Source organism: Cygnus olor, chromosome 3, assembly GCF_009769625.2.
Source record: "Cygnus olor isolate bCygOlo1 chromosome 3, bCygOlo1.pri.v2, whole genome shotgun sequence".
NCBI lineage: Eukaryota > Metazoa > Chordata > Aves > Anseriformes > Anatidae > Cygnus > Cygnus olor.
In genome coordinates this window covers 96,545,457-96,559,143 of record NC_049171.1, presented here as the reverse complement: position 1 = coordinate 96,559,143, position 13,687 = coordinate 96,545,457, and the positions used below count along the sequence as shown (strand labels likewise).

General features: G+C 39.8%; 1 protein-coding gene across 4 annotated transcripts in view; it reads left to right on the top strand.

Moving 5' to 3' along the window:
- BICRAL (BRD4 interacting chromatin remodeling complex associated protein like) overlaps window positions 1–13,687 on the top strand; it is a 37,555-nt gene that overhangs the window by 13,925 nt on the left and 9,943 nt on the right. For 3 of the 4 annotated variants that reach the window (XM_040550472.1, XM_040550475.1, XM_040550473.1), the window contains exons 2-5: window positions 3,568–3,616; window positions 6,402–6,450; window positions 6,533–6,601; window positions 10,838–12,538. In XM_040550472.1, coding sequence (XP_040406406.1) covers window positions 3,573–3,616; window positions 6,402–6,450; window positions 6,533–6,601; window positions 10,838–12,538 — 1,863 coding nt within the window. In that variant the 5' untranslated portion in view covers window positions 3,568–3,572. The remainder of the gene's footprint in view (window positions 1–3,567; window positions 3,617–6,401; window positions 6,451–6,532; window positions 6,602–10,837; window positions 12,539–13,687) is intronic. The other variant, XM_040550474.1, reaches the window with a different exon arrangement.

Here is a 13,687-nt window from a genome sequence, read left to right as displayed (position 1 = left end):
TTTTCAAGGTGTTGGGAGGATGCAGCCCTTCTGACTGTGATTGCTGATCAGAGAGACTTGAATACAGCGAGAGCTATGTACGACAGGTGTGACCTTGGCTCTGTGGTATTATATTGATCAGCTGTATCAAAACTTGGCAATCATTATCGACAGCTCTTTGGTAAACCTTTTTTTTTTAAAAAAAAAAAAAAAAGGTAACAAATTTGTTTGTCATCTGTGTATAGAATTCTGCTAGTGATGGCAAGGATTTTGTTAAAACTTGTTAGAAGGATGTGCTTCTGGAGAGGCTGGTAGCAATTCTTGGTGTTTACCAAAATGTAGCTCTTTTCATCATTTTTTATTGTCTGTTGTAAATGGGTAGGAGCCTACAGTATGTTGGGTAGATTTTTCTTGTATGAGGTGTGGAATGAGAAAAACATCAAGAATTTTTATTTTTTTTTCTAATCAAGCTAACTAAATGGTTAGCTTACGGGCCGAGTAATGAAAAGGATGTATTACTGTTAGGATTTTCTCTCCTTGGCATTTTCATGGGATTTTTTTTTTCTCTTCCAGTTGTTACAAATGCAATTGTTCAAGAGTTTGGTGAACTTAGCAAATTCATTTAATTTGTGTTGGTAGTTTTACTTCTTGATTTGAAATAACACTGTCAGCGTTGCCATAGTGACATGGGATGGGATTTTCAAAAGTAGGCTTGCAGTGTGGAAAAAAGATCCTGTTGGCTTTCAATAGATTTTTTTTTTTTTTTCCCCAGTTAGCTAGGACCCTTTGAAACCTCTTTTTGGGAGCTGTATATGCTATGTAAGGAAACAATAGCTTTCTGCAAGTAGTACTACCAGTGCAATTAAAGCAGAATGCTAATCACTTACTGATGTGCTCTTACTAATGCACGCTTACATTGAAATTCACAGGGACATCATCGAATGTCCTGTAGTCGTGCCCTTAGCGCTCAGTTGCAAGACCAGTGCTTGTGCTGGTGGTGTGAGCAGTGAGCAGGTGTGCTACTGAAACGGGGGAGAAAGTATTTTCCTTAAAATGCAGAATTGGCTCATGAATGTTGATTTTGTCTAACTGTGGTGGTTTTACCCAGCTGGGCAGCTGAGCTCCACCACTGCCCCTCTCTCACTGCCACTCCTCAAAGGAAAGGGGGAGAAAATATGATGTAAGGGGCTCAGGGGATGAGATTAGAACAAGGGAGATCACTCAACAATTACTGAGATGGGCAAAGCAGACTCAGCATAGGGAGATTAATAAAATGTATTACCTGTTACTAGCAAGCTAGAGCAGTGAGAAACAAAACAAACTAAAACCACCTTTCCCCCACCCACCCTCTTGTACGTACGTCTTCCTCCTGAGCCTGGGCTCCTCTCCACGGGCTTGCAGCTCCGGCCTGGGGCCTGCTCCTGCAGGGGCTCTCCATGGGCCGCAGCCTCCTCCAGGCCACATCCACCTGCTCCACCGGGGGCTCCTCCACGGGCTGCAGCGTGGAGATCTGCTCCATGTGGGACCCATGGGCTGCAGGGGGACAGCCTGCTCCACCAGGGGCCTCTCCACAGGCTGCAGGGGAACTTGTGCCGCGTGCCTGGAGCACCTCCTGCCCTCCTGCTGCACTGACCTGGGGGCTTCAGGGCTGCTTCTCACTCCTCTCTCTTCCAGCTGCTGTTGTGCAGCAGTTTTTTTTCCCTTTCTTAAACATGTTCTACAGAGGTGCAAACAACATCCCATATTGGCTCACCTCTGGGCAGCAGTGGGTCCCTTTGGAGCCGGCTGAAACTGGCTCTTATCTACCATGGGGCAGCTTCTGGATTCTTCTCACAGAGGCCACCCCTGCAGCCCCCACTACCAAACCCTTGCCATGCAAACCCAGTACAGTAATGTTTGAAGTAGCTGCCCATAGCCATGATCAGTTTTTGTGTCCTCCCAGAGAGGTGGTACTGAGGCACCTTTACAGCGATGGATCCTCTGCTTCTGCTGCAGCCTTTCAATAAGGATGAGGATTCGCAGTGTAGGGGATAGGGTATTCTCTGCCAGTATAAAGTATAAACCAGGTTCAAAATCAGTGAGGTGTGGGAAGAGATTACAGAATCTCGGGACGGTTGAGGTGGGAAGGGAGCTCTGGAGGTGGCCTCATCCAGTGGGTGCCCTGTTCATACGCATTGGGAAGATCTCCCCCCGGCCTCCTGTTCTGCTGGCCGAATGGTCCTGGTGTGCTCGGCCTCCTGTGTGGCAGGTCCCTTCATCAGCTCCATCATTAGGGATGTTGTAGGGGAGGGAGCCCACAGAATGATTCGTGTGGAGCTGCTCAGGGACAGTAAGTTTGTGTTTTGCCAGAAGCAAGAGATGGAGCACAATGAATTAAAGCCAAACTATAGTAGTAAATTTGGGTGTTAAGTTTGATGGCAGACTTTCAAGGGGAGCTGAGGAAAAACTGAACATGGAATGCGCAGGGATCAGTTTGATTTGATTACACAATATCGTGAGAATGAGGTTGGATAACTGAATGGAGGCTGGGGTACAAAGAGGTTTAGGGAATGCTCACAGCGGTTGATAATTGAACTGGTGGATTAGGTGGGATCTCACAGAGAATAAGGGAGGGTAAAGAGGTTCTGAGAGTTACTGGCAGGGAAAAGGGAGAAGATGTTACAGTCAGATGAAATTGTGAGAGTTATGGTAAACGGGAAAACCAGGGTCATGCAAACAGAAGCTTCAAAGGAACAGCAGTCAGAGGAAAAAGCGAGGGAACATCCTTGGTACAGCCAGTACCAGACTGAGCGAGCCGTGAGCCCGAGAGCTGGCGGCTGTGATACTGCGAGGCTAAAAATCCTCTGCGCCCGATGGATGCTTGCATTGTTTTAGGAATCCAAACGAATTTCCCACCTGTTTTTCAAAGGATTGTCAGAACTCTTCACTATTAATCACACATTTATTTAAGTACACTTCTGAGTATTGAGTAGACACTGAAGTTGCATATATTGTGGCTAGCAATAGCTAAGAAGGGCATTCTAAAAACATGGTGTTCTTTTTAATGCCTTGCTGTTTGTTAGCTTTAGTTTTGTCTCTAGCCTATGAAAGCACTGTTATGATACTGACCAAATCTGTTTATCTTTTTGGCTGGTTAAAGCCAACAATTTGTAACTGTCTTTGTAGGCTCCGTAGCGGTCATATATATCCTCGCTGGGAATAGCTGGGAAGAAATTCCCGTAGAAGGATTTAAGTGGGAGTCTTGAGATAGTATTCGGAGTTGATTTTTACTTTTTTAAGTCATGGGTGTTCTGTTTAATCAGTTTGGTTAATCATTTGTCTTTCTCCAATTTAAAGTTTAAAGATAAGGTACTGCATGGGGTTTTGTAGATCCTTATGTGTGACAATGTGATTTTGAGATAAATGTTACAAATTTGTATGGACCTCTGTAGAAGGTGCATGTATATTTAAGAGCTTACCAGTAGTAATCACCTGATTCCCGTGAATTGTTAGATAAAAATAATTGAGATATTCTAAAATGGTTTTATTGTTAAAAGCAATCTTTTGTCTGATGTGTGTCAAATATCTCCCTCCTCTGTTTTGTTTCAGTTGTCATGGATGATGATGATGATGAATCCTGTCTCCTTGATCTTATTGGGTAAGTTTTCCCTATGCAATTCTTTCAGAAAAGTTGCGAAAAATCATATTACAAAATTATCTTCTAGGAAGTGATTCTTTTCCGGTATTCTAGGTGCCTTGCAAATGAAATGAGTAGCTATGATGTGTTGAAATGATAAAAAAACAAACAAACAAACAAAAAAAACCTGTGCTTCCCTTTGTGCAGAGATATGTGTTTAACACAGCCTTCAGTCGCAGTTCATGCTAGAGGCCACTCCGCTTGTTGGCATCCTCCTCAAGAGCAGCTAAGGATTGAGTGGAAGCTGGAGTTTCTTTTCAGCTAGTGATAATACCAGGTCATTGCACAAGCACATTGGTAGGAGTGTTGTTACAAAGTTCATTGCAAAGAATTACTTTTTGGATTAAAAAAAAAAAGCTTTTTGAGCAGTGGAACTAGAAATTTTGTTAACAGTATACTTGTATTTTAAATAGAAAAGTAAACTCGATTCTTTTCTCAACAAATATCTAACTTCTACTAATAGCATGTATACATAAAAAGAAGCTAGAATTGCTACCTAGCACTGTTAAGTATTCACAACAAACAAGTATTTATTAACATTTTGCTCAAAGATGCTTGATTTTAATAAAATTGGGGACTTTTTCTTCATTACTTCTATCACAGATTTGTTTGCAGGTTGATCATGTATTCCCTGTGGGAACCTCATAAAACAATAATTAAGTTAAGTGCAACACAAGCAAGATTTTTGCGGATTGTTTATGTGACATTACCTTTATTTTTTCTTTTTGCCTAGCTTTAATGTCAGGTATTTAAGAACAGACAATACCCTGTAATACATTAAAAAAAAAAAAAAGATGGAACTTGAACATCTCATACGTGGTACTTTGTTCAAACTCTGTCAGAAATTCGTATGGTATCAGTCATGTAGCAGCTATTACAAGATCATTTCAACTTCATACAAAAGATTTTTTTACTCTCTTAAATGTAGTAAATAAATAGGCCTTTTGTGTTTCATGTGCACTGAAAACTTCTGGTAAAACCGATGAGAGCTTTAACTTCAGAAAAGACAAAATACTATTGGAGTGGCTGTTATAATTTAGGGGTTACTCTGTAGATGCTATGGCAAAAGTGTTGCCAGTAATGGCTCACACTTCCATTCCAGGTGGTATACTATGCTACTGATTGTAGCTGTAAAAAAACGAAAGCACATCCTGCCTGGAACATAAGGATGATAATTGGCTGCATTGGACAATTAAATGCTGCCTTGTGAGTGTGAATCATGAGGATCCCGTACAACTTTACACGTGGTCCAGAAAATGAAGTGCTCTCTATCCAGATAAGTGTTTGAGAAATTACAGTGTTCTTCCTGCTGCTCACAGCAATTAGTGCCCTAAGCAGCTAGAAGAATGGAAGGCAACATTTTTTTTCCCATCAGTTCCTTGATATTTCATAAGTGCCTTCTAAAATTCCTCAGTTAGGAAAGGCAATATTTAAGGTGATGAAGTGTTCTTCAATTTTAATTGCATTTTTCATGACTTGGCCAGTGAGTGTAATTAGTATTAAATGGCGTGATCATGTATCAATAAAACTCGTGTGATAGACCTCATGATCTCGTATAGTGATCTTTCTCCTTAATTCTTGAAATTCAGTGCATCTCCTATGAAAATAATATTTTCAGTTGGCAGTATTTGTAACCGCTTGTATGTTGTAAATGTAATTGTACCATGAAGTCCCTGATGAGCAATACCTGTTTAACATGTGTTTAGTAATCACATGAATGATTTTTTTTTCCCCAAATAAAACAAAAGAGTATACATGTGTTTGTGCTTTCAGAGGACTAGTTAACCTGAAAGATTAACTTGTTCCCACTTTATTTTCTAGGATGATCAAGAGAGGTGTTTTGAATTAATACTTTTTTACATGAGAATCTCTGCTTCCCAAAAATGTTTTATTATTACTTCTTAATCAATAAAGATATTTAAAAAAAAAAAAAGAATCCATGTCATTTTGCTGTTTATGCTAATGGACATGCTGGGGGATGCTGTATAATTGTTAAATTAAAATAATCCCATGTAATACAATTAATTTTTTATAAGGTCCGTATGTGCAGTTATGTTAAAGTATTTTTAATGTATTTGAATTTCCAATGCTCCTTCTGTCAGACCACATTTGAAATCTGAGTTCTATTCAGTGATAGTGTTAAATTCATGAAGTGCACTGAAATTGTATTTCAGTAATGAGTTATTTGTATGGTTGATTTCGCTTGGAAAAGGTGCAGCTTTTTTCTCCAAGTGAAGACACTGTTACTCTGTCAAAAACAAGTGTTTTTTGTTAATAGGGTGTCAGAAAACATTGTAAAGGATTCAAGTTTATAAACTTCCTATTGACTTAGATGTTAGCTGAACAGGCATTATAGTTGATCCCAGTAGAATAGATGGTACCTCTTTTAGTTCTCATGTTATTTGGTCACGGTATTTTCCTTAGGTTTTGTATTATGCATTGTGATATACTGAATTGTAAGAGAATGAGAGTAGTACCCTCATAAAGGGAGGTAGAGTGCAACCAAGATTTTGTGATGTACAGGGTTTATCGCTTGAAATGCCTTTGTGCAATGACAGTAGATGTGATCAGCATCTGCAAATCATGCTGATAAAGACACACAGATCTTCAGATGGTGTAAACTCCTCAGCTTTTCACAGGAGTCAGCAGAACCTGATTTATGTGAATTAGAGTATCTGTCTCAGTTAAATTAGCCTCATTAGCTCAGTTGCCTAAAAGTGGTAACTTTTTTTCTTTTTTTCTTAAGGGACCCACAGGCACTGAATTATTTTCTACATGGACCTAGTAGTAAATCTGTAAGTAGTATTCCTGTGTACTAGACATACATAACCTTAATTGTTTGTATTATTTCTAAACGTGACTTTTGTCTGTTACCAGAGCAATGAAGACTTGACGAATGCCGAATATTCTGTAGCCAACTCAAATTCAATTTTTGCCAACTCCAATGTAAGTGGTTAGGAGAGAAATCGTGTTTTTATTGAAACTGCATGCTTCTTTTACAGCTTTATTTGGCTTTTATATAACCAAATAAAGGAGATTTGGTCTTTGACCTTTTCCATTTGAAAATTTTGAGTGCTAGCATAAAATCACCTTGTGCTGTTTAAGTATTTTTTTTAGGTTTTCAGCAGTGATTTAACCAGAATACTTATAGCAGTACTGGACTGTTTTTCACAAATATGCAAAAAAACACCTTGCTGAGCCATGAAAATATTCTCCAGTGTAATTCTGTTCAGCGAACAAGACTTGTAAGTTTAGTGACTGTAGATGTAGTAGTGCTCAAATGTAGACCTTCAAGTTAGTCACTCATACATTTCCTGTGTATTGTGGAGTATTTTTTTTTCTTACTTCTATGTAGAATCTGAGCTAGCAATTTTAATTAAGTTTTTTCTGTTGTTGCTGTTCTTTAGGCTGAATAGCTGGCTGGGGATGTTTTCTTCCTGTCACTTCAGTGTTAGAGAAGTCACTTGAAATTCATTAGGTGTTGTAAATAGTCTTCAGCGTTCTTTCTTTATGAGGAGTATTGCAGCACCAGACTGAGTTTTACCCATTGAGGTTGTGGACTTGCAATCCTTGGAGACACAGCCAAGGCTGATCTGATCAAGTGCTGGCAACAGACTTGGTTTAAGTATGGTCAGACTAGATGACTTGTGGAGATGTCTTCTGTCCCACGTTTCTGTCTTTTTTTTTTTTTTTTTGAATTTAAATATATGTATGATGTCTTCATCCCAGAATTCAGTTATTTCAGTATATACAGTTGGGTTTCCGTGGTAATTGTCTATTGTAGTGTTGTCTTGACTCTGCATGTTTGTCCCATGTTCCTAGCAAATAATGTGGGTATACTGTAGATGTGTAGGACCCTTAAATAATTGGCATAAACGACTCCTGAAAACTGGTTCATAGAGAACCAGTGACTTTTGTCTGGCTACAATATTAGGATGAGATGTGTTTGCCCTGTCTTTCCCCTTTCATTATCATTATTAAATATTGTAGGAGAAACATAAATTGGGTGACAGTTCTTTCTCCACAAAGCTTATAGGCTGAAAGATCAAAACATGACAGCTAAGCTTGTTGAGATAGTTGTGGGGGAAGTGGGGTACCTAGTAGGGTGTGCCCAATTTTCTGCTGATCACTAACAGTGGTGTCAACATGGTATGAGTCTAGCCGTTATCAGACAGCAGTTTCCTACATGCAGCACGGCAGAGGTGAGTTTTGAGGACACATACTAAAAAAATATCGGGCTCTGGGGGAAAAAGGATGACATACGCATTTGCTGTTGCCTTAGCCTGGTTGTTCTTTGTAGACGTTCTTCTGATAGGCGTGAGGAAGTGGTCAGGGGTTTATTTCTGGTGTGCTTCCAGAGTGTGAGCTTTTAGGGTAATTTTGAGAGGAAATAAGTACTGAGAAAGATGGATTTTTTGGGTAGGGAATAGCAGTTGTGAGAAATGAAAACATCAGGTGAATGCCAAAAGAGCTTTCTGATGTAGGAGATTGGGGGTGACAGGTAATCTAGAAGACAGTTGATAAGAGGAGCAGGGTTTTCTAGTGTCTGTTTCTAGGGTGGGTTACTGTTTTTTTCTGTTGTTGTTTTTGTTTTTTTTTAGCTCTCCAGATCATGTTCCCTTTGTGCTCTGCTCTTGTACTTTTGTGTCTTTGTAATGAATACCAATGCCTTCTCTTCTCTTCCTTCTTCCCTTGGGTAGAAGCCCTGTGCTGACTTGCATGAAGAATGACTTGATTGCGAAGATAGAGGTTTACAGCGCATTGTGAAGGGACAAAGTATCTAAAACAGAAATCCCAGTGGTGGATGGTTTCACAGGCTCTGCTTATAAATTAAGACACCTGAAAAGTTGGAGGCTTCTGACCTTTTTGTCATCAAAATTCTTGCAGATTCTGAAAGTTCCACTTTTGTATATATTCAAAATTGCTACCATGACGTAGAATTGACTGTCTTGGTGCCCATCTCATGCCTTTCAGTGGCAGAGTTTACAAATTCATTGTCAAGGGGTTCAGTGCCTCAGCTGGTAAGCCTTCTCAGCCACCGTATACCACAAACAAGATGAAGTTTGTGGTGACTAAAGGGAGAGAAGGCAGTGTCTTCTTTTATTTCCTCCCTTCCCCTCTGAGTTGGATGATTACAGAACACCTCTACTGATTCCAGGTTTGTTTCCTTGGGCTGTCATAAAGTCTCTGTTACATCTTTCATGAGAGCGTTCCCTAGCTATTGCCCTATTTCCTGGGCTGTATTCAATGACTTCTTCCACCTTTCTACTGTGGTATAGCAGAACAGTTTCAGAGAGCAGAATATTCACAGAGCCAGAGAGGATAAGCGTCTTGGTGGTGCAGATTCATGAAGTTGCAGAGGTGCTAATTTCTCCTTGAAATTAGTGTGGTGTTCTGTGTGGCTTTTCTTACGAATCTGGGCAGCAGTGATTCAGATGTTAAGTTGGAAGACACTAGTTTCCAGCTCATGCATGTAAAATTGTTTTTGAATGTTAAACAGTCCTGGGAGCAGGCAGTGAACCTCAGGATTTTCCATTCCAGAGAGGGAGTTTCAAGCTGTTAATCTTGATTACATATAATATTATTATTTATTATTACTATTGCTATTGTAATTATTATTAGCAGTAGTTGTATTGTTAGTTCTGACTGGAACAGCATTAACTGGAAGCCTCTAAATTATACAGTCTTGAAAGATTTCACGTTGGTTGCTCTCATCGGAGACAAATTACAGATGCAGTAAGGATTTCTCCCCAGGAACGTGAGAGTCTTGAATTCTAGTAGAGCCTTATTTAGTGATTCGTTTTTGCTCTGCCTGATGGTAGCTAGGTACATTCAAGGACCTAATTTGTAATTTCAGGTGCTCATGAGGTGTAGACATCAAGACATTTAAGTACCAATTTAATTCCTTTTGTTAATACATATATGTATATAATTGATGTTTATATATTTAAAATATTATATTGAGTTCTAAGAACAATCACTTAATATTGTAAAACGTGACTGAAGTTTTGTAAACTACACAGGATGATTCAGAAGCAGACTGGGGTAAAATTCTAGATTAAGGATGCTTGGGGAGCTGTAGTTAGGGTGGGGACATTACTGCATGTGATAATTACAGCTTGCAGTGCCTTCACCTGTTTATACGAGGTGAAAACAAATGTCTATGACCTTCAGGTAGTGAAGGCTCAGAATATGAATGTGACTGATATTTTCATGCCCACATTTTGCAGTCCTGGCCAAAGAAGAAATTGTGTGTTGTTTTTTGAATAGTTGAAACAGGATTTTGGAGTTTAGAAAGGCATACTCAATCTAACTTAGAAGTATTGCAATTTTCTAATCCCATTTAAATTTGTCATTCCTACCCTCTTTTAGAAACCTGACATTTGTGTTGCTTAGAGATTCTAGGCATAGTTTTGTTTCAGGAAAATCTGACAGTAGGCCAAAATAAAATATTTTCTTCTCACAGTATTTATAGATGTAGCTTTGAAGGCTTTTTCTTTCAATGTGCTACTTAATATTTGCTGTAGTGTCAATGCTAATAGCTTCTCTGTAATCTTTGTGATAAAATAAAGCCAAGTCTGTAGCGCTGTTTTTCTTAGTCCTTTATTTCTAAAATTATTCTAAACAAAGAATTAACGTAGTTCCTTAATTTTTTGAACTGGCCACTAATTTGCATTGTGCAACTGTAGTATGGCAGTATTCTGGAGATGGAGCTAAGTCTGCAAAAGAGCACATTTCTCCTGTCTCTTCCCCTGCTCCTGCTGTTGCTACTGAAACCTTGCCCTAAGCTGGGTTACAGTGGAGGTCTTCTCACTCCTTTCTTTTATCCTTTTGTCCACACTGTGCTCAGCTTGAGGAAGGGAAGAGGGTTCTTCAAGAGCATGTGTCACATCCTCTTGAAACAGTGCAGCTGCAGAGCTGAGAGTGGTGGAATTGGGAGGTTGGAGAAGTGAAAGGAGAGTAGCGTCTCCAGCAGTCTGTTATGAGGGCATGAGCGGGATGTCAGTGATGCACACGTTTGTGCTGGCCTGCTGTATGGGATGAACCTCCCCTTATACACATGCTAGGCAAAGAAGATAATTTTGTAACAAAAGTTTGTTTGCATGAAAAAGCTTAATGGGGAAACAATTTAGAGCTGGTAATTTCTGAAAATGATTTATCTATTATTGCTTTACGTTTCAGAACACTGATCCTAAGTCATCTGTAAAAGGTGTAAGCAGTCAACTTGGAGAGGGGCCTAGTGATGGACTGCAGCTGTCCAGTAGCCTTCAGTTTCTTGAAGATGAACTTGTATCTTCTCCTTTACCTGATCTTAGTGAGGATCAACCTTTTGATATTCTTCAGAAGTCCTTGCAGGAGGCCAATATTACCGAACAGACTTTGGCAGAAGAGGCATATTTGGATGCCAGCGTAGGTTCTAGCCAACAGTTTGCACAAGCTCAGCTTCATCCTTCTTCATCAGCATCCTTTACTCAGGCTTCTAATGTTTCTAATTACTCAGGTCAGACGTTGCAACCTATAGGAGTTACTCAAGTGGTACAGCAACCTGTTGGAGCATCTTTTGCAAGCAATACAGTCGGTGTGCAACATGGCTTTATGCAACATGTCGGAATTAGTGTTCCCAGCCAGCATTTGTCTAATAGCAACCAGATTAGTGGTTCTGGGCAGATACAGCTAATTGGTTCGTTTAGTAATCAACCTTCTATGATGACCATTAATAACCTTGATGGATCTCAGATAATACTGAAAGGCAATGGTCAGCAAACACCTGCAAACATGAGCAGTAGCCTCTTGGTTCATAGACAAACTCCAAATGGTAACTCGCTGTTTGGTAACTCAAATTCAAGTCCAGTAGCACAACCTGTAACAGTCCCATTTAACAGCACAAATTTTCAGACATCTGTACCTGTCCATAATATCATCATTCAAAGAGGTTTAGCACCAAACTCTAACAAAGTACCCATTAATATCCAACCAAAGCCTATCCAGATGGGTCAGCAAACTGCTTACAATGTGAATAACTTGGGAATACAGCAGCATCATGTACAGCAAGGGATTCCGTTTGCCTCCGCAAACTCACCTCAGAGTTCAGTAGTTGGTCCGCATATGTCTGTTAATATTGTTAATCAGCAAAACACAAGAAAATCAGTTACACCTCAGACAGTTAGCAATGCTGGAGGTAGTATTGTTATCCATTCCCCCATGGGACAGCCTCACGCACCTCAAAACCAGTTTCTCATACCTACGAGTTTGTCCGTTAATTCCAATTCAGTTCATCACGTCCAGGCCATAAATGGACAGCTTCTTCAGACTCAGCCTTCCCAGCTGGTTCCTAGCCAAGTGTCTGCTGAGCATGTAATGCTCAACAGGAACTCCACAAACATGCTGAGAGCCAACCAGTCGTATTCCGGGCAGATGCTGAATAATCAGAACACAGCTGTTCAGCTTGTTTCTGGCCAGACCTTCACAGCTCCTGGAAACCAAGTGATAGTGAACCACGGAAGTTCACAAATTGTTGGTGGACAGGTGCCACTGCAGCAGGCGTCGCCAACGGTGTTGCATTTGTCACCCAGTCAAGCAAATGTTTCTCAAGGTAGATCGAGTTTTACTACGATGTCACCTGGGCAGTCTACAGTCTCAAACATGTCGGCTTCCAATCGATTCGCTGCTGTAAGTTCTTCTGGTTCGGTACATCCTAGCCTGGGACCATCGGTTCAGTCTGTGGCGTCAGGGGGAAACTTCACTGGAGATCAACTCACGCAGAACAGAACTCAAGTTCCCGTCAGCGCATCGCATCGTCTTCCAGCATCCTCTTCCAAATCTAATAGCACCTTTAGTCACACATCAGTTGGAGTAACGCAGCAACAGTTCGCCTTTGGTCAGGTATGAAAGCTGCTTCAGGGTGTGGCCAAAGAAATGCTCCTAAACTGTGCTAAAATCCGGTTAACAAAGTGGTAATGTTATACAGAAAACATTAATTTTGGTAGGGTATATTGTTACAAATACTGTGGAACTGCTGAAAATCACTGTAACCTGTATGCATCATTTCACCCAGTATTTTCTAAAGTTTTTCACAGAGCGAATGACTGTTGGTTTCATTAATTCCGAAGTTTTCATTGGTGATTTGTACTGATAATTTCTAAACTGCTTAGCACTGATGTATTTCTGTTTCCATTTAGAGGAATGGACACTCTGAGGTTATACAACTCTGGGCTCTCCCGAAAATCTAGCTATAGAGACAGATGTTAAAGTCTTGGGTACATTCTTAGCACCTACAAGTCTTTTGACCTCACTAAGAATTACGTATGCATTTTCAAGGTTTGGCTGGTGCAAATTTGAGATCAGAAGTTTTCTTGGGAAGAAGAGTTCTGTTAAATATTAATTAAACAAAGTCTGAATGTGTTTTTGGGATGAGGTCTTTTTTGTCCAGTTCATGCAGTTGCAGAATATATTCAATTTAAATTTGTCGGCTTTCATAAATAACTTCCTCACATTGTCAATATTTAACTCAATGACATGTGACGTCATTAACAACTAGCTATTATCCCTCCCTGGCATTTTTTCCCCATTTTCTTTTTCCTTGGTCATTCTAAAATACTGATAATTGTCTCAGAATGCGATTGTACCAAATATCTGGTTTTTTTCTCTTTTTCCCAAAGATCTAATGCATTTGTCAACTGAGACCAAAATAGGCAAGGATATAAAGCAGCTTTACTGAGAAAATAAAGGCAAACATGTTGTAGGACCAATTTTTTTTTGTCTTTGCCAGTACCGCTACCACAAGTTCTAAAGTTTTGTTTGCAGATGAGTGATTAGAGGCTTGCATGACATTCTCTTCATATTTATAGGATATGTGTTGAGGTCAGTGAACTTCAGCAGTTTCAGAAGCATAGTATTTCTTACTGCTGTAAATGATAAATTTATTTTTCTGCTATAACTTCAGAGCCAGAAATGGCAAAATGATTTTAACTATAGAGAACAGGTTCTACTGTTTATCAGAATCTTTTTAGTTTGTGCCTACATTTTAAATGT